Source organism: Syngnathoides biaculeatus, chromosome 6 (genome assembly GCF_019802595.1).
Source record: "Syngnathoides biaculeatus isolate LvHL_M chromosome 6, ASM1980259v1, whole genome shotgun sequence".
NCBI lineage: Eukaryota > Metazoa > Chordata > Actinopteri > Syngnathiformes > Syngnathidae > Syngnathoides > Syngnathoides biaculeatus.
In genome coordinates, this window is record NC_084645.1 from 17,062,942 (window position 1) to 17,086,588 (window position 23,647).

At 44.0% G+C, this 23,647-nt stretch overlaps 1 protein-coding gene across 3 annotated transcripts in view; it reads right to left on the bottom strand.

Annotated features, from left to right (window-relative positions):
• tspan9a (tetraspanin 9a) overlaps positions 1–18,525 on the bottom strand; it is an 88,495-nt gene extending 69,970 nt beyond the window's left edge. The window contains exons 1-2 of one of the 3 annotated variants that reach the window (XM_061822912.1): positions 18,516–18,525; positions 16,448–16,527 (exon numbers count right to left, since the gene is read on the bottom strand). In XM_061822912.1, coding sequence (XP_061678896.1) covers positions 16,448–16,510 — 63 coding nt within the window. In that variant the 5' untranslated portion in view covers positions 16,511–16,527; positions 18,516–18,525. Of the gene's footprint in view, positions 1–16,447; positions 17,489–18,515 lie in introns of those variants that run through there. The other 2 variants (XM_061822913.1, XM_061822911.1) reach the window with 2 other exon arrangements.
• Between the last annotated feature and the right edge of the window lie 5,122 nt (positions 18,526–23,647).

Below are 23,647 nucleotides of genomic sequence, written 5' to 3' on the forward strand. Positions count from 1 at the left end.
GTTGACAGTAGAAATTAATGTAAAAACAACTAGATCTATTTAAAGCGCCACTGTCATGAAATGCATGATTTTTAGTATGTTATTAATGAAAAAACGGCAGCCGACATGGACCCATGCTTTTTTTCCCCATAAAACATGATTTTGACGTATCCAGCTTTTTGTAACTCCCGCCATAAAAATCCTCTCGAGGGATTTGTTTTCGAGAAGAAGCAGGAAGCGACGTACATGGCAGGACCGCTCTCAAGTGGACTCGTTTGTTTCTATTAGTTTTATTCTGGGTAGGTAGGTCGTTGTACCTTCTTGTTAGCCAAAATGCCACCTCGTTGCATTGCTTGACATCACTTGAAGACTCGGGAGGATGGATTTACCCTTCATAAGTTTGCAAGAGACCCGGTTCGTCATGAAAAATGGATTGCACGGGTGCAATGGACGAGAGCTTCGTGGGTTCCAAATGACAGGTAGATGTGTATACAGCTACTAAACAAAATAATAGTTGGGGCGGACCACGTAATCGGTCTCTCATACGTAACAAAAGATCCGCGTATGTATGACAGGCGTGCTAAATGTGTCGATGTGCGTGTCAGACGGCATCGGGCTGGACTCGCGGAGAGCAGCTGGTATAAGAAACGCTCCTGACAATGCCGCACTCAGCCGCGTGCTACGACAACGGCGTAAAGCAGCCCCGCTCGGCTCTGTGATAAGCCACTTCACTGCTGAAAATGAGCCACTCCGGCCGAGGTGCCGCGTCCACCGGTCACGGCCTCGGCGAAGGCTGTGCGTCATGCTCGCGGACGGTGGCTGCTCTGAACAACGCAGCCAACAATGCCACACTCAGCCGCGTGCAACATCAACGCCGTAAAGCAATTTTGACAATTTACTATACTGAGGGGAAATTTAATATTTAATATTATGGCATTTTATCCATTATCTGTATTTATTTCTATTAACTTGCAATTCGTGATTTTGCTTTGTAAAAGCATATTTATTCAGTTAGCCCTTGGTAAAGTTCATTTTTTGTGGGTGCTTTTATTTTCTATCACGTATATTTTTTGAAAGATTCATTTTACACTGAAAGATGTTAAATATTTTTGGAAAAGTAGTGTAATGAAATAAAGATTTTTCCTCAACATGAGGAAAAATAGTGATTAATAATCACAATAACAAGATTGATCAAATATAATTCAGATTATTATTTTGCCCAAATTTTGGGAATTCCAATTTAAAATCTGACAATCCTAAATGCGTTTAAGAAATATTCCGTCAAGTGAACAAAAAGTGTTTCTGACAAGCTGGAATGTTTTTTGAAATTTTTACAATAATCTTATTCTTATGGTGGTAGTTTACACTGACACTGATTTCTTATACCGTCTCCCTCTTTTTAATCGCAATGCACTTCAAAATAGTAGTAGCGTGGGGTACCTAGAGCGGCAAAATATTGATACCATCTGGTGTTCATTCACGGTAAACCTTCTGACAGTAAAATGCAGTGTACTCATCTTAAGAACTCGCAGTGTGATACATTTAACACACTCTTAATTAAACATGAGCTGGGAAGGAATATATTTGCTCTCAGAAGACATGCTATGATATTCCCCAGCTTCTAAGCAGCAGCGTAGTCTGAATGTGAAACGTTGATTGCACTGATTTGCCTTTGGGTGCAAAAAAAAAAAAAAAAAAAAAATGCTGAGTCCCTCATATACCAAGCAGGAACTTTTACATTAATTCCCTGCTTCGGTGAAGATCAGCATTGATTGGTCTTACCAAGGTGAAAAGACAGTGATGGTGAACTACGGTCATTCGTGCACAAAGACACAGTTTATCTGTTTGGCTGGTCGGAAGCACCATTGTTAGGTCCATCAATATCAGAATCAGCTTTATTGGCCAAGTGTGTAAAAAACACACAAGGAATTTTTCTCCGCCAGTCGGTGCTGCCCTGGTACGACATTCAGAACAAAGAGGAACAACATAGCAACAAGAACAAAGAACAAGAGACATTTCTGTTTATAGGAAGTATTCCTTATAAGAGTAAAATGAAAAGTTCACAAGATAAACTATAAAGGAATTGGTAACTGATGTAATGCAGTCTATGTCACAGACCAATTTCTGTCATACTGCAACCAGAGCACACAGCTCAACAAGAGGTTTATTTTGGATCAGTGCTGTATCAAGGCCACATGACATGATGTTTGAAGGGCTTAAATCTTTGTTCTCATTTTATTCACAGCAGGATTGCTGCACATTAAATTCCATTTTAAACAACTAAATTATTCTTCCCCGAAAAAGATTCAAATGCCTTTTTCTTCAGTAAAGAAATTCAAGTCACCAGCCCTTACTTGGAAATCCTTGCTTGAATTATTTTCAAAGTTTGGTATAAAGACAGCATCACTACTTTTTAAAATGTGACCTTCAGGTATATTTATGGTTTCTCAGCTTGGCAAAATAGAAAACAAAACATTCCTTGGAGGCACATGTGCACAGTCTGGCACCTTGTCATGGTAAAAGATGAAGTGCAGATAAAGGAGAACAAATGAGAGGCGTCAAAGGGTAAGATTGAGACCACAGAGAGAAGCGATAGTGTGCGAATTGAAATATGTAGGGTCAACAGTCCAGAGCAATGACGGGTGTGGTAGCAGTAGAGAAACTATTCAAGTGGGTTGGAACGTGGAAAGTGTCAAGTGACTGAAGACCCTCTGCTAAGATGAAAGGGAAAGTTTATAAGACAGTAGTGATTATGAGGCTAGCCGTGATGTTGGATTAGATATAGTGGCACAGAAGAGACACAAGAAGCAGAGATGGAGGCTGTCGGAATGAAAATGTTGAAGTTTTCTCTTGGTGTGAGCAGGTTGGATAGGATTAAAAGTGAGCTCATCGCCGGGACAAAGTTAGGGAGTGCAGACGTTAATGATTTGGACACTTCCATAGGTAAGAACGTGAATATATTGGGAGGAGGATGAGGATGGATGTACTGTGTGATGAAATGAGGGCAGTTGGTGTTACAGCGGAAAATGCAGAAGAAAAAAAAAAAGATAGCCTGTCTGATCAAATAAACTCATGCAGTTGGTAATTGTTTTTTTCCCCCAAAAAATATTTGACTAATATTACATAATATCATTCGATTTTAAATGAATAAAGTCAGTCCTGGAAAAATGGTGGAGGCGGGCTTTGAGGCATGAATAATGGAGAGCAGATAGTAAAGTCCCCATGCATTCTATTTCTCAAGAGAGAGGCGCTGTTGTGTGATGTGTATCAGAGAGATGCGTTCACAGAATGCAAAGTAATATCGCTTGCTTCTATGCAAGCATTTTCTTTCTTTCTTCACAATTTTGGAGTGTTATTTCACATTTTCTCATTCCTCACCTGTTAAGTAACCACATTGTTGACACACATCTGCTTTGTGTTATCAGGACAGCAGCATTAAGGCAGCAATTACAATTTTATACTAATATTGCTGCTACAAAGTTGTTCAAATGCTAAAAGAGGGAATGGTCATACATTTAGGAATTCAACACATTTTTATGGGCAACAAGGACACTTAAAAAGTAAGCATTCAGTCTGGCAGGCCATCTCAAGAATAACTCGGGTCTTGTTGCTTTTGTTCACGTTTTACAAAACTTGCCAGATGGGAAGGAGAAGACTTTCCACTGGAAACTAATAAGCAAGCACGTTCACATTTGAACCAGAAAACTTCCATCATCATTTGTGAAGTCATTTTGTTGTTGTTGTTGTTGTTTTTTTTTTACAGCCTGTATGACAGTAAGAAAGTAAAATGTTACTACAAAAGGGTTTCATTGTGGTGGTGCTAGTTCTCTGGGACAGATTATTTCTAGAGCCATTATTTTGATCTAAACAATTAGATGACACTTACTGTCCTGTAACGGATTATGTAATATTAATGGCTTTAGGTAAAAAAAAAAAAAAAAAACATTTACTGTAAATGGCATACCAGATAACCAAGGCCACATGGAATGTTAGAATGCAAAATACACCTTTTCACCTTCAAAGTCATCAAGTTATCCACTTTTCCCATATCGCTGAGTCCTTTGGTTCTGTTTCCCAAGTTTTATTGAGCCAAGGCACCCATTTTACATTCGAAAAATCCCACAGAACTAAACAAAAATGTCACAAAAAGTATGAATGCTGAAATAATAATGATGGCCTCTCAATTTATTTGCAAATTGATTTCAGAAATCTCAGCCTGTTAAGGTGAATGTAATGCTGATATACTTGCAAGAAACCATGACTTAGTCTTTGTATGAATGGCAACAAGTGGCTACACAGGTTTATTTTACATTTTGACATCTATTTGTCTCCCTTAGACTATATCTTGCTAGCATATTTAGACGAACAAAAATTAGGGTTGGGAATCTCTCAAAGGCGATTCCATACATATCTATATACACAGGTCAGAATTGGATTCAATATTGATATTATTAATCACAGAAAAATACAATGAGGTTCAGTATGGGAGCGATTATGTGATCCAATTTGATTTGTTGTGGAAACTTAATAGTTAACAATAGTTGATGAAGATGTTAATCATGAAGAATCTTGAGTTGACATAACCTAGTTCTTTAAAATTGTCTTTTTTTTTAAACAAAGCAGACATTTTTCTCTGAGAATTTTTGCTTCATGGCATTGTAAAAAACAAAAATTATATTATACATATATATTTTCACATTCATTCATTCATCCTCCATTCCCCTTATTCTCACCTGGGTTATGGGCATGCTAGAGCCCATCCCAGCTCTCTTTGGGCGAGAGGTGGGAAAAACCCTGAACTTGTCTCCAGCCATTTGCAGGGCACATATCAACCAACAACCAATCACACTCACATTCACACCGACGGCTAATTTAGAGTCTTCAATTAACCTACCATGCATGTTTTTGGGATGTGGGAAGAAAACGGAGTGCCCAGAGAAAACCCATGTAAACACTGGAAGAACATGGAAAATCCACCCAGGTGAGGCATGGATTTGAACTCTGAACTGTGAGGCAAACATGCAAACCAGTCGATGACTATGCCGCCTTCCTGTATTACCACATTTCATACTATTTACTTAAACACCCCACACCTATTTATTTTGTAGAGAAAGTAACCTGCATAAGCAAACAATAGTTAAAAGGATCCAAATATGCTAGGACCACCACTGCACACATGCAATGTTTTTTTCATTTTCATTTTTTTAACAATCACATTGCTTGCTGAGTGCTGACTGACTTTTTGAAATTTAAGTCGTGATGACTAGCTTAGCTCGACTGACGACCTGCTTCGGGACATAACTGACTGTCTGCCCTCTTCATAGTTTCTTCTTGGGGTTGCAAACTACCAACACTGAAACATATAAGTAGACTGAATGGGGTCGAGAAGAAGCATTAGTTTGCTGAGGCCCGATAGAATTGCCATCATTCACCCACTTTTGCCATATTGTCTATGTTTACAATATGTGGTGCACATTTCGTCGCTGGCTTTTGTGTCAAAGGTAGACTTGAAATGAGGTATGTATTGATATGTTGGATTCAGCGCTTAGGGTTATAAAGTTGCTTATTAATATAGTATAAGAATCAGCTTAAATGGGCAAGTATGTAAACAGTTGGGGGAAATCTCGTCTATGTGAAGGCTACCTTTCTACAGCTGTGAGCACGAAAGTAGCTTAACTACTGATGAGTTATTTGGCATTGTTTTAGTGACACTGCAGAGAAATGTAGTTAAATTACTCACATTGGTAGTGCCCACCACTGGTTCTTTTGATTGTAAGCACATCATGTTCACAGCCTCAAAATGCGAGAGGGCTTGTGATTGTTTTAAAAGATGAAAACTGTAATGCCTCAAGCAATCAATTCCAAACCTTGTGATTTCCTTGTCCAGTGCTTGACTACCAATCTACCTATCTAAGGAATCTTGGCAGATTTTGTATCGATTATAGTCTGTTACCAATAGTCATATCACTTTCCTTTATAAATGAACAATCGGTCATCTAGACTTCGTCATAAAATCACATGACTTTTGTTTACCTCACCATATTGCTGGTCATGCTAAGCATTGCTCAATGCGAGGTCGGTTGGAGACGACACGTAAATATGTTTTTTAGCACGACGCCCAGAGTCTTGTCCCATACCGTCAGACATTTAGAAGGTGATATAATAAATGACAGTATGTGGAAAAATTAGATAAACTCTGCATAGAGGACCTGTATTGAATGCCAAAATGGATGTTTTTGCCGATAAGAAATTGGACTTTTAATTCGCTTCCACTTGTCTTGGACAACTGGATATACACATGGATCTGGTGAGTAAGTCGTCGAGATTTACACGGAAAAGTTTGAAAGCGTATATAAGTCTGGACGCATATGAATACTTTGTTGGTGGTTCTGTTCTCGTCAGGAATATATGTAAATCCCACATAGGGGCGGTTTTGACGGCTTGTGAACGTGGAAGTGTGTTCGACGACACGTTAACCTTTGTCGGAATCCAGTGATCTTTTCAGCTAGTATTCAATACAAATACCAATATTTAAATAAATGACCCCTGGTTTTACACAAACTTGCATTTATTAACTATGATTGAAGAACAAAAGAGGACGGCGTCGTCCCCATGGAACGTACATGGAAGTGATTGCGGTCACTCATAACCTCCGTAAACCTCTGCGACAGACAGACGCATTGTTCTCAAATGAGCCAACTTGGCATTATAAATACTTTTGGTCATGTGAGATTGAGAAGAATAATTTCTACCTGAAATGAAGCGATCGCTACACAGGCGTGTGTATTTTGGTTGGGCACCATCCATCATGTTTAATTGACCCCTCCGTAGAAATTGCATCATCCGCGCCGCTGACCAATCAGAGACCAGAGATTTACATAAACCACGCCCCTTTTGTGGACCCGCAGTTCCCTCAGACAACGTTGCATGGTCCAGTATAGCTTTTGTTAGCGTTTTATCGCGTATTTGGGTTCTTTAACAATAGATATGGTTAAGAGGTGTAGTCACAGACTTTATAATAGTGACGACAGGTATCCTGAAAGGCTAGTTGGTGGAGTTCAATTCGTACCCTTTCCAAAACTGAAGACCCAGTACGAAAAATGTCTTTGATGGATCAAACTTTGTGGAAGACCGCATGATCAACTGAATCCATCAACCGGAACAGATATGTTTGCACGAAGGTAAGCCCTATATTTGATTTTCAATACATGTCTCATATAAATGAATTAGCAGTTCTTCGCTTGCATACCATAGCTAAGTGTGAATGACTGACACACTTGATCTGTGTTGAGCGATATTTTGCGATAATCTGACTGCACAAACGTGTCCCTTTGTGCACCGAGACACCAAGACTGAAGGAAGGATGTTTGAGGACACTAAAGTAGTGATTGTCGTACTCGGTCGGGACTTACGTAGGTTCGACACTAATTCAAGAATAATTATTGAGGGTGACGTTACACAAAGAAAACAATAAAAACAACTCATAAATCAAGCCTTGCCTTCTTTTCCTTCATACGGCGGTTCACAAACAGCTATACAGATACACATACAGATTCTGCACACAAGTGTGATAGCTAACACGAAAATAGGAAACTGTCAATGACGAATTCGTCTTTGGGTTATAATATATTATATTATGTGGCTTCTCTGTCTTCCTCTGACTCCAGAAAGATCTCGCGCTAATATCAATGGTTTCTCCGTCGATATGCATGTAAATACCATTGAAATACCCCTCGCTGAAATATTTGAAGCCCTGCTGTCTGCTTTTCAACGATATTTCACTGTTAGCTAAGAATGCGAGTGAGAACTCAGCCGGTAAATTGGACAGTTTCGCTCTATTCTTTTCTTGCTGCACCGTCATTGTTGCTAATTGTTTGTCTGACGTTAGCGCACGTGGCGTGACATCACTTCAGGAGCTGTGGTTAAGTGCCCTGTATGGAGGGGTCAATTGCCGAAATCCATCAATATTTTCCGGTCTTTTCAGCTGGTATTCCATAGAATAATATCTTTGAATATCTGTCTCATCTGTTGTGACAACTAACAGCACAACAGTTCTCGGGCATTGTAAATATTCTCCTCCGGTTCAATGTCCCCCACCATGTCGAGCAGTTCTGTTTGACTGGCAATATGGCGACGTGAAAATGATGACGTCACGACCACGAGCGCTATAGGTTTATCTTTCTCATAGCTAACAAAGATCGATTTCTAATGAAGACGTGATAGTTTTTACTTGTATTATGGTAACTAGGAACATTTCCTGCAGCACCGTTGATAATCTCTCATGATACACTAGTGTGTCACAGCACCCATTAGTCATCAGCTGGGGACTAAATTCCTCACCATTTCCACCTACCGACTGTGCATCAGCAACATTAAGCAAAACTCATCCTCTTGCGTTACCTCTATCTCCAGTTGTAACATCTAAAGTGGATAAATTGAGCTGCAACGTCCACTAATGGCCAGACAAGAAATCGAAGGAGCTGTAGAGATGTGTAAATTAGAGTGAACTTCCTTGATGATGCAAACGGACAAAGCATGCGGACTGAGATATTTGCCAAGGAGGTCAGTCAATCTGAATCAATGTCTAACACTCGATACTGATTGTTAATTAGACGATCTGGAGTGCATGTAAATAGCATGATGGCGTCTACTGAAATGGTGGCTTGTAATTGACAAGTGAGGACATAGCACTGCCCTCAAAGTCAACTTCATCTTATGTGTCTTAATTGAGAGCATATTTCTTAATTACGTTCAAACAGGGTGGCACCGTGGATCAGCTGGGAAAACATTGGCCTCACAGTTCTGAGGACCCGGGTTTGATCCCGGCCCCGCCTGAGTGGGTTTTCTCCGGGCACTCTGGTTTCCTCCCACATCCCAAAAACATGCAACATTAATTGGACACTTTAAATTGCCCCCATGTGTGATTGCGAATGTGGCTGTTTGTTTCTATGTGCCCTGTAATTGGCTGGCAACCAGTCCAGAGTCTACTCCGCCTGTTCCCTCGTTGACATCTGGGATAGACGCCAGCACTCCCGTGACCTTTGTGAGGATACGCGGCTAAGAAGATGGATGGATGGACGTTCAAACAGGCATGCTCAGGTTGCATTTGGTTATTTCAAAATTAAATCAAAGCAAATTTATTTGTATAGCGCATTTCATACACAAGATAACTCACTGCGCTTTGCATGATTAAAAGCATTCAAATACATAAATAAAAACATTTGAAAATGTACAATTAAAACAAACCTTCAAGTTTCAGCTTCAAATCAAGGCCGATTCATAGTGGTTTGATGGCATTAGAAGCATGTGGTCGCATAGCATATGGGACTTGCTTCATTGTCTTGCTGAGCGTTTTCCTCACTCATCCATTTTCCTCTTCCCTGATCCTTGTTTTAAGTGGCACTAACTGATGTACAAAGTAGTTCAGTTATGTCCCTTGTGAAAGAGGGAGAAATGTGTGTGTGTGCTTTGAGTGGAGGGTAGTTAGTTAGTGACAATGCAATCTCTTGAGCTATGAAAGATGACTGAACACTGATACCTCAGTGCTGATATGAAAAATGAAAAACAGACAAATTGCTGTGACACAACACATTGGGATCCCAATGGGAGAACAACAGCTTGTGCGAAGTCGTTTGTGAAATTCCATCCAACCAGATGTGGGGTGATGATTTTTCATAGTGGAACCTGTCAATGCCAATACATTTGAATCCTCATCCATGACAGTCACGTATTGAATTGGCATGTTTTGTATTTTTGGATTGACTTGGGCAGAGTGGGATCGTGCAGAAACCCAGCGACAGCCTCCAGAGCAAGCGAATGAATTCAGGAATGTTTGTCATGGTGGGTTTTATCTCCTCATAGAAAGTCGATCTTTGATACCATTGCCTCATTGTACATGCGAAGACGAGAATGCTGAGCTGAGAATTTTCTTTTCGACATGAATATCAGATGAGGCTTTAGCTTTTGACAAGGCACTGTAATGGCCCCACCAGCCAAAGTCTATATTGCCACAATCACAAATAAATAATATGGTCCTCATGCAATTCACGATTTAAGATATTAAGTGGATAGAAGCTAAAGCACACTTGCTTCGGGAATCCTGAGCAGCCACTAGCTTCATCTGAACAAACTAATCGTATTCAAAACAGGAGTTGTATTGAAAATGTAAATACTATATTAATAATGGTTGATTTTGATTGAGACTGTTAGAGAGATTTATTATTATCTCTGTCAAGAATATTCCAGATATGTGGCAGACATTGGTGCATTTAATTGGATTCCGACCTACTGTGTCTTTTTCCACAGTGATTCATTGCTTGTCAATTTCATTTTATATGCGTTAATTTTTGCTTTTCTTTCTTGACATTTTACATGTTCTTTTTCAAGGCAATTTAACATACATTGTAGTGTGATTTAGGCTTCTGTTGTTTCTGTGCATGTATATATGTCAGTTCCTGATCCAGTCTTTTAGGATAAGTTTATGTTAAAACAATTAGGCCTTGACATAGAACTGGGTTGTACAGTGGTGTCGGGACAGCTTTCTGGCTCGCAGATTAGGAGTTTGTTTGTTTAAGGGATTGAATGGGGATGCCTGCTTATTTTTTCTTCCCACCCCTTTCCTCATGCCAGAATATGGATATCAAACCTGGGACCCGGTAACAAAGATTTGAATTTGTAGCAGCTCTAGTATAGGACATGCAAACATTATTTTGGTGTTCCTAAGGTGACTGCAGAGTTTCAATTCTATAGCAAAAATCACTTTCAAGAGATGACACAAGAAAGTAAACCACAGATGGATGATATTATCGGGGCTGTCATGGGACATGCTGCAGGTGAAAATGTCAGAAAATCTCACTCACTCCATGCATGTCATCGGTGACATGTTCATCCCATCCTACCATTTAAACAGCAATGACAGTAATGAATCCTCCTCCTCCCACTAGAGCGCACATTGTTATATCATAAAGGCCAATTGCTTGGATGATTGCTGGCTTTAAGGCTGAAACTCTGCGAAGGAGCCCAAGTCTCAATCCTAACAGAAGCATCCAATAATGCTCTAATCTGCCTGAAACTCCCCTAACAGCTCAGACTCCTCTAATCCCTGAAAGGAAAGAGGAGCCAGATGGTCACGAACAACTGCTGGGGGGTCTGAGGATGGCACAGGGATGCCTGAAGTGCCTGTCACTATTTACCTTGTGCTTCAAGTTACCACTGTAAGTCTACAAAGTGAACCATGTGTGGAAAATGAGTGTCTTTAGTTTGTTAGAGTGTACAAAATGTGTGTGGAACAAAATGTATGAAGGCACAGAAAGCAAGTGACTCTGGCATAGTTGTCTTTGGTTCACGCTGTGCAATTTTCCCTCCTCAGAGTTCAGCTACCTTTTCAGATCTTCAGAGGGCAACTTGTCTACAAACTGCAGCAACCTTGTGACTTTGAGTGTCAAAGGTAGAACAGCACAGTCTTAGGAGTGTCACAATACCTCCCACCCTACCTCCTGACTTTTCTGAATGCTTAGACATTCTGAAAGACCCCTTACTAACTTCGAATAACCCACAGGCTCAGAAACCTTCAACTTGGCATGGCCCTTTATCGCAATCCAAAATACCAGCCTTCTAGTCGCCAACAAAGGAGACTTAACCACAAGCTACAGTTTGACCCAACCAATACCCAATTAGTTTCCCACAGGACACAGCTTAAGATACAGTTAATATGGACTCAGAGTAGAATGAAATAATTCATATAAATCCATATAAAAGTAAATAAATATGAATATTGGATGCACATTTAAAAAAATACTGTGTAATGAATTCAGTAATTCAGTTATTGTGCTTGTGTGGGGCAGTGGACAGCACATAGCCATTAATGTTGTGCTGAGATTGAAAGACATGAGAATGTTTTGCTTTTGAAGTCAACAAGTTAGTTTGAAGAAAAAAAAAAACATAAATCCAAAGCTCATTTCCTTACTATTGTGACAAAAGATGTGCGGCAGTGCTGAGATTTTCCCAAAGAAATGGGGTTAAGCTCAAACTGAGGTTTCGAGAGACCCTTGGAAGTAAATGCCATCAAGCAAATCCCCCGAGACTGCCCCTGGAGAAAGCTGCTAAAGGTTGACTTACAGTCATACACGGCAGCTGCTTTTGATCTGTTATATGTGCACAATGGGCCAAAACTGACACTCATTTTTAAATCTAACGCAGTAACGCTGTAAATGTAAGGTCTTTTTTCACAGCTTTTCATCACATGCACTTTTCATTTCATTCATATATCCTTAATCACAATTAATTCAAGTCACTTTCAATGAAAAAACACAAAACAAAAATGAGATGTGGCCACAGAATCCACCTTCTATATGAGTTTATTCTCCATCAGCCTCTGTCACTGCCGGAGACAAATTCTTTGTGTGTTGTTCCATAATTGGTCATTAAAGCTGATTCTGAAAACAGGAGGCTTGCCTTGTTCTTTTAGCAGTTTTACTGCTGTCACTCAGTGTGGAATGTCATTTTATAGTGTTATTTATACACAAACACAATTCACCCTATAGATCTTTCTTTCATTACTTGGTCAAATAAATTTCCAGCACATTAGAACTGCATTCCAGTGTGTGATGTACGTAGCAAACACATACGCCTCACGGTTCAGAAGTCCTTGGGTCTAATCTGGGTTTCGGCCTTCCTGTGTGGAGATTGCATGTCCTCCCTGTGCCTGCGTTGTTTTTTTTTTTTTTTAAAACTCAGGTACACCAGTTTCCTTCCACATTCCAATAAAAATGCATGGGAGGTTATTTGAAGACACTAAATTGTCCATAGGTGTGAATGTGAGAATGAATGATTGTTTCTCAGTATGTGCGCTGCGATTGTTGACAAGTTCAGGGTGTACCCCACCTCTCACCTGAAGTCAGTTGGGATAGAATCCAGTACTCATGCAATGCCAATGAGGATACAGAATACATAAACGGAAGGACGGTGAATGCAATTGATTACATTAATGTCTTGTTGGAACTCAACCAAACCCAGAAAGTTGGTTGCATCTGGATTGTCAGCTTCAGTGTGGCTTCTGTGGTCAGTTTAACTACCACTCACTTGTACCACTCCTTACAAATATGCCTTGCTCAACTTTATTGGGTTATTAAGTTATTTCAATTCATCAGATAAACGGCTTATACTGTAGTTATTTCATGTATATTACCAAATGAAGAATGTAAATGGCACAAAGTCAGAAACTGTACAGAGCCCACTGTCCACTCTGGGAGAAATTAACAACAATTCACATTTCATACAATGTTTCATTTTTTTATGGGATGGAATGAGGACAATGGGTACCTCATGTTTTTTTTTTCCCAAAAAAATGTCCCAATCCAACTTTTTCACGTCTTATCCGATACTGATATTGTAGCCTTCAGTTTTGACTGATGCCAGTATCAGTCAGTTCCAATATCATCAATAAGTATATATACTTATTACTTCGGAATGTTGGAAATGTTTTGATCAATGATTTATTCAAACAGAGAATGAGAATCAGTAATGGGAGGGATGAGAAAAAAACAAGACCCATGTATTATTAACCAATGGGTCATGTAAAGACGCAGCTATAGAGCGTTTGCCTCACAGTTTTGTGGACCGGGGTTCAAATCCCGGCCCAATCTGTGTGGTGTTTACATGTTCTCCCCATGCCTGTATGGGTTTTCACTACTGTTTCCTCCCACATCCCCAAAACATGCATTCATTGGAGACTCTAAATTGCCCATAGGTTGTAAGTGCGACTCTTGTCTGTCTCCATGTGCCCTGTGATTGGTTGGCAACCAGTTCAGGATGTACCCTGCCTCCTGCCCACTAACAGCTGGGTTTGGCTCTAGTACTTCTGTGACCCTCATGAGGATAAGCGGCTCAGAAAATGGATGGACAGATGGATGGGTCACATAAAATAAGTCTAAATAAAAGACTTTAATACAGTTGAATAAAATAAAGAAAACAATTATATTAGAAAATCCTCTTATAACTCAAATTAAAAATATATTTTATTGCATCATAACCACTTCTTAACTGAAGCCTAATCTACAACTGGATAAATGAAATAAAAAATAAATTACACAACTGAATTTGAAAACCATAAAATATAACCTCCATAATTAATAATTACAAATTATGTTTTGAAAGTGAAAATAAAATCAATTAAAGTTAAATTCAGTTATTTTTTTACTAGATGGTGTGGACATCATTTGTTTTCCCCACATGTGTGACAATACACTTTTGAACTTCTTGATGCAACTGGGGTTTAGTTTTATCGACAATATCTCTGACAAATGGGAAATTAGGACTCACGCAGTGAGGTTTGGGGTGCTTAATTGACTCTGTGTGTGCCTCGTTGGGTTTGCGGTTCCTGCTGTGCATGTCTTGACCTCTGAGGGGCAGTGTGGCGAACGCAACAAGATACCCACTTGTAGTCATAGTAAGTAGAAGTCACCATTAAATATTGTTGATATAGTTCATTTTTAATCGATTTCAAATAATATATGCCAGAGAGGATTGTTATATTGCCTGATTTTGTGTTTATACAGTGTTTGAGTAGCAAGATTTGTTATTTTGTGAGCTATAAGTGCCATGAGTTCCGCCCTTGTGTTAGCTTTTGTTTTTCTTTCATTGAATTTCAGCTTCGAGTTCGTGATTAATTAACAAAAAATGAAATAGAAACAAAGTCTGTGACGTATTTGACTACTTTTCAAGTGAAATTCAACTGACGTGTCAATAAAGAACTTTGAGGTAGCAATATTCACTATTACTCCTTGCTGTTATGTTTTCACCTTGGCAACTTGTTGTTATGATCATGTGGTCTCTGCATGCAGTCTGGCAGCTGCTGGATAGATGTGCTAGAATGGAGCATGGAATGGACTGCTTGTATAAGAATGGTAAAAGCTGAGATTTTAGATTCAGTCCGATTTTTTTCTGACATCAGACTGATATCCAATCTCAAATATCAGATCGCAACACCCTTATTGAGTACATACACTTTCAATAGCTGTCATAATGCTCTTCTTCAGAGTCTCAATAATTCATGATGCTGGTTTTAAGGTAATAATGTAGTGCACTTGATTTTTCCGGCACAATCAATTTCACACAATCAGCCAGATTCTTTCTTTACATCCAGCGTATCGATTATTTTATCGACCCCATTTTTTGACAGCGTACAATGACGATGTTCCATTCGGTGTGCAGTGATTTCCCAACTGAAACGATAGACATATCAAAGGCTGAGAACTTGTAGGACTTGTAGTACACAAATACAGAGTTCACAAGAGATGCAGTATCAAGGTAAATCAATGTCAGAATGAAAGAATGCCCCATCAGCTAAGCCTCTCCGAGTCTCCTCATTCTCCTGCACAAACATTTACATCAACGCAGTGTGCACTGAAGAGCCCCCTAAGGCCTTTTGCTCATCCTTGCCAATTACTAGGTTCTTCTCTTTGCGAAATGATACAAGGTTGATACAGATGCTGGAACTTGCCCTGAAGCAGCATGCCGCACTGCTCTTTGCAGCTCCCTTTTTGGATAGGGAGGAGGCGAAGAGATAGAGATTTGTTGTTTCGTGTGATGGACATGTACGTGTGTGCTTTTTCAATGCTGACCTGTTCACAGCTGGGCTCTGGTTAATGATCTCGATAGCCTCCAATGTGTCCCAGTAAGGACTGCCTCATACACCATTGGTATGGTGGGCCAGGATTGATACGGATAAGGGATGTTTTTATACTTCCAGGGTGACTGCATTCACACAAAAGACGTTGGCCCAATAACCTGAAGCCTTCTAATCCACTCTGTAAACATTCAAGGGATTCCCACTTTTACAAAAGATGCCCACGCTTGGCCAGCCAGTACAGCCTGCCACACACGTCGTTGTTTTTTCTCAGAAATCTATCACTCAGCAGGTTTAGCTGTGGGAGCACTATTAGATCATGAATTTTTCTTTTATAGCAAACACATTTAAGAATGGAGTGATGACAAGATGTACAAATCATCTCAGTGAAAGAATGATTTTAAAGTTTTTTTTAGCTCTTATATTGTCTCATTTGGCGAAAACATTAATTTGAAATAAAATATATAAAGACACCCTTAAGTGACCCCACTTTAATCTACCCCATTCCCATTCTGTCCCCTCCTCTAGCCACATACAAAAGAAGAGTTGCTGCAATGCCATTGCCTGTGTCATGACATCTAAGAATAGCAACCTGCACTCAAAAAAAAAAAAAAAAAAAAACAGGCAGACCCACTGATGTAATAATTAGAAACGCATGATTGCACTGACTGCTATGCCTCAATACATCAAGATTTTCATTCTTAAAAAAAACACTGCAACAAAGAGAAATATGATACATTTACTGTACTGTAGTCTATCAATGTTTAATCACTTTTGATGCTTCACATTCACATCAAAAACAGTGATTAATGGAGTAATGAGATGAAGAAATGAGTCACTTACCCAGAAGATGAGATTGAAGACAAACATCAGATACTTCAAGCAGCAGAGACAGCCTCTTGCCATGTTAAACTTCTTGAATTCTAAAAGGAAGACAAATGATAGATCCAGGTAAAAGACCACGTACTTGCTCCCTTTGGGTGAGCTGTACTTGTTGTTGCTCTTGTCTCCTGCGCTGGCCTCAGCTGATGCTGTTGCAGCCTGACCCTGCTGTGTGTTTTTACGTGGCCCCGTGGAGCCGTAGAATGCGCCGGCAGTGAAGCCGCGGCCACCGAATGGGCGGCCAGACGTGGACGCTTGAGGGAAATCGGAGTCACAACTATCTACTGATGGGCTACGATGTATGGCTGACTCCTCACTGCTGGACTTCTCCATGCTGTGGGGCTGCGGCTGCTAATGAAGATCTCCCTGACACACCGTCTAACATAGTCTCAGAGGTGACAGGACAGAACAACGTGCCCTCAGAGTCTCCACTGCTTCCCGACCAGAAGAAAGGATGAAAATGCAAAGATAAAAATCAAATTACATCCACCCCAAATCACACAGCTGAGCTGAGCAATTTGAGTTTGAAAGAGTCCAGTGAAGAAGTGAGTGGAGCTGTACTGCTTCGGCTTCCTGCTGATGTCTTGCTTTCTATGTCTTTGTAGCTGTGCAAGAGACTCCTGTTAAGCGTATTAGTCATCTCTTGAGACAAAGTGATGTTTCCTTGTATCTTTGGTAGCTACTGTCCCAGTTGCAGCGGGAACTCAGTCAGTCTCAGCTGCTCCACTCCCAGTCCTGCTGACCTGGTAACTTTTCTCACCCTGACACTCTCTTCAGATTCTCTTCTGTGAAGTGTGCAATTTGTTTTTCCTCCGTCCCTGCCTGTGCTCCTCTAAGCACGCTCGTCTGCTCTAGTGTAGCGTGCTGTGCTCAGCAGCTCTGTCCCCCCGCACTGCTGGTGCTCGGCTCTCCTGGTAGCTGCAGCCCAACTGATGTGCCAGTCGAGACGCAACTAACAGACATTGCCTGTTTCGCAGCAAGAGCACTGCATTCAGACCCTTCTGTGACTCTCTCCCTCGCTCTCCCTCTTGTAAGCCCTCCTCACTGGTGAGCAGACAGCCAATGCAGCAGCCGAAGCAAGAGCCAAGCTCCACCTCTCCACTCCCAGTGTCTTTAATAAGATCATCGCTGTGTTTGCTTTGACTATACATGTTCAGCAATTTATACTGTCAGGGGACACGAGAAGTCAGAGATGGATTCAACAGTGATTAAAAACTAAAAGGGGGCATGACGTGCCTCACAGTTATATGGCTGGTCTCTGGAGCTAGAGTTGGAGGCACAATCAAGAGTGTGACATTTTGCAAGTGCCATCCAAGTAAAATTTCTCGTGATTTGTATTTGCCATCTGCATATTTTTTAACTGCTGTTTCTAAAATTCAACTGTGATTCTTTTGGCAGATAGTAATTTATTGGCCATTTTGCGAAACAGGCCGAAATATTAGTTGCAGAACTGCAGCTGCAGTTTGCAGTGGTTCTGTGTTCGTCATTACAGCACTGCCCACTTCCATGTAAGGGGATGCAGTGTACTGGCAATGAGCTGGCTTTGTAATTGTTACCAAAGGAATCAAAAGGGTAAATAACACTAAATAGTGCTGGTGAGTCACACACCAAACTGACAAAAACAGGGCTTAAATTAACTGAAGGTCCCTCACCATATCTATTCAATCATTAGAGTAGTATTACTATTACCGAATGATTACTTATGTAATATATAAGTATCAAAGCTAAATAATGTGGGAGCAAGAAGACAATTACTGTACGGATGGCATTAAATTATTGTACCATGTAAATCAGGGGTGCTCAATGCATCGAATTGCGAGGCAGTTTGGGTCGATTGTGACGGTGTGCCGAAAAAATAAAAAGACAGCTGTAATTTTCTGACCTTTAGCTCACTGCGCATGTGCAAACAACGATACAGAAGAGGAAAACACGCTAGTCAGCGAGTTCCCCCCTATTTTAAGCCCTAGTTTAAGAAATCTTATCAAACATGAGTATGGATGCTGGAGTAAAGAAGAAGACAAAAACATACCACTTTCATACAGAATGGGAGGCGGACTTATTTTTTACAATGTCGTTTTCAAAGTGAGCTTGCTTCATCTGCCAGTGTACTACTGTAATACCAAAGAAGCGAAATGTGGAGCGGCATTTTCGTACTGTTTATGGAGAATACGATGCCGACATTCCGCTGAAAAGCACGCTGATAATGGGAAAAGTGAATGAACTAAAATTCCAACTGGTGCCCGCACAGCAGTAACTTTTCACACAAAAGCCAGCACCGTAAAGGAGTACAGTTATACGGCGTGGTGAAGCCATGGCTGATGTGTGGAAGGATATCGGAGATTGTGAGAGTTTCCCACTGCAGTTGGACAAATCCACTGACATAAGTGACAAAGCTTTCATTTTCATTCGCGTGGTGTTTACTGATCATCAATGTGAACTCAGATAGTTAGAAAAAATGTCGGAGGCGGAGTGTCGGACACAGGAACAGAACTTGCTTTATTGTTCGACATCAAAACACTACTCGCATAACGGCGGGAACTCTGTTAACCTTTCCTCCGGAAGCGCAACAACAAAAACAGTCCGTGCGGAACCCCGCACCCCAACTCGAGGTCCCGCGGGTGAATTATGTAAACACCACACAAGCCCCCCCAGAATTCACCCATAGTCAAAATCCTTGTGCCGTGGAGGGATGATGACCCGACCCCGGCGGGTGTGCACTGTAGGGGCCGAGGGGGGCGGGGCCGCACTGTCCATTGAGTCACGGGACAAGGGCTCAGGCGGGGTCAAGGGTACCCCGGCGGGCGCAGGGGCACAGGGCAAAGGGGGACGACCCCGGCGCGGGGGGAGGGCCAACCCCAAAGGCTGGGCAATGTCCAGGTGCGCGGGTTTGAGCCTGTCCACGGAAACAGTCTCGGGTCTGCCGCCAATGTCCACGAGCAGGCTCTTATCCCCGTGCTCCAGAACCCTGAACGGCCCGTCGTATGGGGGGCGGAGAGGTCCACGGTGGGCGTCATGACGAACAAACACAAAATCCGCAGAGCGCAGGTGACGGGGCAGCCGGGCAGCTGGGGTGCCATGTTGCGACGTGGGAACCGGCGCGAACCCTTTTGCGGCCTCCAGCAGGGAGGACCGTTGCCTGGCTGCGGACCAGGGCGCTGTGGCGTCCGGGATGAATTCGCCGGGGACCCGCAGTGGCTGGCCGTAGACGAGTTCGGCGGATGAGGACAACAGGTCCTCCTTGGGGGCGCACCTGAGGCCGAGCATGACCCACGGGAGCTTATCCAACCAGTTGCCGTCCGTCAAGCCGGCACGCAGGGCTGCTTTCATGGAGCGGTGGAACTGCTCGCAAAGACCGTTCGCCTGGGGGTGATAGGCGGTAGTGCGGTGCAGCTTGACCCCCAAACTCTCAGCGACTGCGTTCCAGAGTTCAGAGGTAAACTGAGGGCCACGATCTCAAGAAAGGTCGCACGGTGTCCCGAAGCGTGCAACCCACGTGCCGATGAATGCCCGGGCCACGTCTGACGACGTTGTCGAGGAGAGGGGAATGGCTTCGGGCCAGCGGGTCGTCCTGTCCACCATGGTGAGCAAGTAGGTGAATCCGTGCGAGGGAGGAAGTGAACCTACCAAGTCGACGTTGACGTGGTCAAACCTCCTCTCGGGGACAGCGAAGGGCTCCAAGGGGGCTTTTGCGTGGCAATGCACCTTAGCCCGCTGACAGGCCACGCACGAGTCGACCCAGGCCTGCACATCTTTCTTGAGACCGCGCCACACGAACTTCTGGGCCACCAGCCTCACGGACGGTTTCCTTCCGGGGTGGGAGAGGTTGTGGACCGCCTCGAAAACAGCTCTTCGCCAGTTTGCAGGGACCAGCGGCCGAGGCTGGTCAGCCGAGAGGTCGCACAGCAACCTGACGTCCGAGTCACCAACCGCGACTTCCTCCAGGCGCAAACCCGTGTCAGAAGTCTTGAGGGCCTGCACCCCGTGGTCCGAGGCCTGGTCTGCGCTCATGCGGGAGTAATCGAGACCCAGATGCACAGTGCCGACGATCGCCCTGGAGAGGCAGTCCGCGACCACATTGGATTTGCTGGCGATGTGTTGGATGTCCGTAGTGTACTCAGAGATGAACGACAGTTGGCGTTGCTGGCGGGCGGACCACGGCTCGGCCACCTTGGACATGGCGAAAGTGAGGGGTTTATGGTCCACATATGCCGTGAACTCACGGCCTTCCAATAGGGAGCGGAAGTGGCGGATCGCCAGCCAGAGGCCGAGGAGCTCTCTATCGAACGTGCTGTATTTGCGCTCCCTGGGGACCAGCTGACGGCTCCAACAGCATAGTCCGATGCATCGGTAGTGAGAGCGACAGGGGCCCTGTGGGTCGGGTGAGCCAGCATAGCGGCACGACTCAGTGCGGCCTTCGTAGCCTCGAAGGCTTCCATCCTCTCGGCCGTCCATTCAACGTCCCGGTTGGGGGCCTTGTCTTTAAGAGCCTCATAGAGCGGGCGCATGATGTGGGCCGCCCGGCGGATGAACCGGTGGTAGAAAGTCACCATCCCCAGGAACGCCCGGAGGCCCCGAGCCGAGCGCGGTCGGGGAAAAGCGGAGACGGCCTCCACCTTTGCCGGAAGGGGGGCAGCGCCGTTCTTGTCTATGAAGTGCCCGAGGAACTGGATAGAGGGCACCCCGAAAACACACTTCACCGGGTTGATGATCAGGCCATGCTGCTCAAGTCTTGCGAAGAGGTCGCGGAGGTGCATCAGATGCTCATCCTCCGAGGAGCTGGCGACGAGGATGTCATCCAAATAGACGAACACAAATGGCAAGTCCCTGAGCACAGAATCCATTAAACGCTGGAAAGATTGTGCCGCGTTTTTAAGACCAAACGGCATCCTCAGAAACTCGAACAGTCCAAACGGAGTGATTACAGCTGTCTTGGGAACGTCTGAGGGGTGCACGGGAACCTGGTGATACCCGCGCACCAGGTCGACCTTGGAGAACAAGATTTTGCCTGCCAGGTGGGCTGAGAAGTCCTGAATGTGTGGAACAGGGTAGCGGTCGGGCGTAGTGGCGTCGTTAAGGCGGCGGTAGTCACCACACGGTCGCCACCCACCACTCGGTTTAGGGACGATGTGTAGTGGCGAGGCCCATGGGCTATCCGAGCGGCGGACGATGCCCAGACGCTCCATGTTGGCAAACTCGGACTTAGCGACTGCTAACTTCTCGGGATCAAGCCGTCGGGCCCTCGCGTGGATCGGGGGGCCCTTGGGCTCAATGTGGTGCTCGACCCCATGTTTAGTCGTGGCAGAGGAGAAAGTGGGCCATGTCAAGGCAGGGAACTCACCAAGGAGGAGTTGGTACTTGGTGCCGTCCGATAGCGAACTGGAGAGACCACCATAAGTCGCCTCATTGCGGACGCAGGCGACCATAGAAAAAGTCAGTGCATCCACCAGACGGCCCCTCTTAACATCCACCAGCAGCCCGTGGGCACAAAAAAAATCAGCGCCGAGGAGAGGGAATGAGACATCCGCAGTGACAAAGTCCCATGTGAAGCGCTGACTCCCGAAACACAAGTCCACAGTCCTCATGCCATAAGAGCGGATAGGGGAGCCATTAGCGGACAGTAGGGGTGGCCCATGAGTCCCGCCAGCGGCGTCCTCCACAGTGGCCGTCAGGACGCTCCTCTGGGCGCCGGTGTCACAAAGGAATTTGCGCCCGGAAAGGTTGTCCTTGACGAACAGCAGCCGGCTCTTCGCGCCCACGCTCACGGCCGCTGCGAAGCATGGGCTTTGGTGTTTCCCGACGCGTCGTAGTTGCAAGGGGCGCGGCACCTCTTCGCTTTCGCACCGAAACGGGCATGGAAGTAGCACAAGCCTGTGCCAGCACGGCCGTCGGTGCCGAAGGGGCCCCTGCTGGATGCCACCCCCGCGCCCGAAGGTGAGTAACTGCGCGTCGCGGCCAGCGTCTCAGGGGAGAAGCGCTGGGTTGCCAGGAAGAAACGGTCGGCCTCCTCGGCCAGGGCCCGGGGCTCAGTGACAGTACTGTTCGCGAGCGCCGTCTGAACATGCGGTGGCATTTGCCTGAGAAACAGTTCCATGAACATGAAATTGGGCTCATCCGTGCCCAGCAGGTTTAGCATCATTTCCATGAGTTCGGAAGGTTTGCTGTCCCCCAGTCCATTAATAGCCAACAGACGTCGGGCACGTTCCGGCCGTGAAAGCTCAAAACCTTGAGAAGGTGAGCCTTGATCCCAGCATACTTATCTCGGGCCGGGGGAGAGGTGATGAAGTTCACTGCTCTGGCCGCCGTTGAGCTCCCGAGTGCTGAGACAACGTGGTAGTAACGCGTGGAATCATCTGAGATCCCGCGGAGGGCGAACTGAGCCTCAGTCTGTGCGAACCACGCTGCCGCGGACGTCTCCCAAAACTCCGGCAATTTGAGGATGGCGGTTGCCATGTTCGTTTCAGTCTCGAAAACGCCGGGACTGACGTCGGGGTCACCAGTGTAGCGCCGGAGAAAAGGAGTCGGAGGCGGAGTGTCGGACACAGGAACAGAACTTGCTTTATTGTTCGACATCAAAACATTACTCGCATAACGGCGGGAACTCTGTGTACCTTTCCTCCGGAAGCGCAACAACAAAAACAGTCCGTGCGGAACCCCGCACCCCAACTCGAGGTCCCGCGGGTGAATTATGTAAACACCACATTGTGTTCTGCAATATTGGCTCATACGGTTATGCAGGGCACACAAACATACATTTACACATAAAGGATCCCAAGATATACTTATAAATATTCTTATAAATATGTTTTGCATTTTGTAGTGGGTAGATCTTTGTGACTTGGTCATGCTATTTAATCATTAGTAATTCTAAAAAAAAAAAACCCAAATAAATAGAGACGTCCACGCACCCCCCCTCCGGTGGACCGCGAGAGACTGGCTGCTTGAAAGTAGACCTTGGGGTAAAAAAGTCTGGGCACCCCTGATTTAAGTTGTTTCTCCCCGTCCGAGTGTTATTCTGCCAGCACTGGACTGGAAAAAATTATAAGTGTCTTCACCACTACCTTGACATTGCACTTAGTTTTGTGTTTTGTTGGTCCTCATTGTGTAAAGTGCCATCTTGGTCTCCATAAAGAGTTTTAACTGAATAGTTCCAGAGAAAAATAA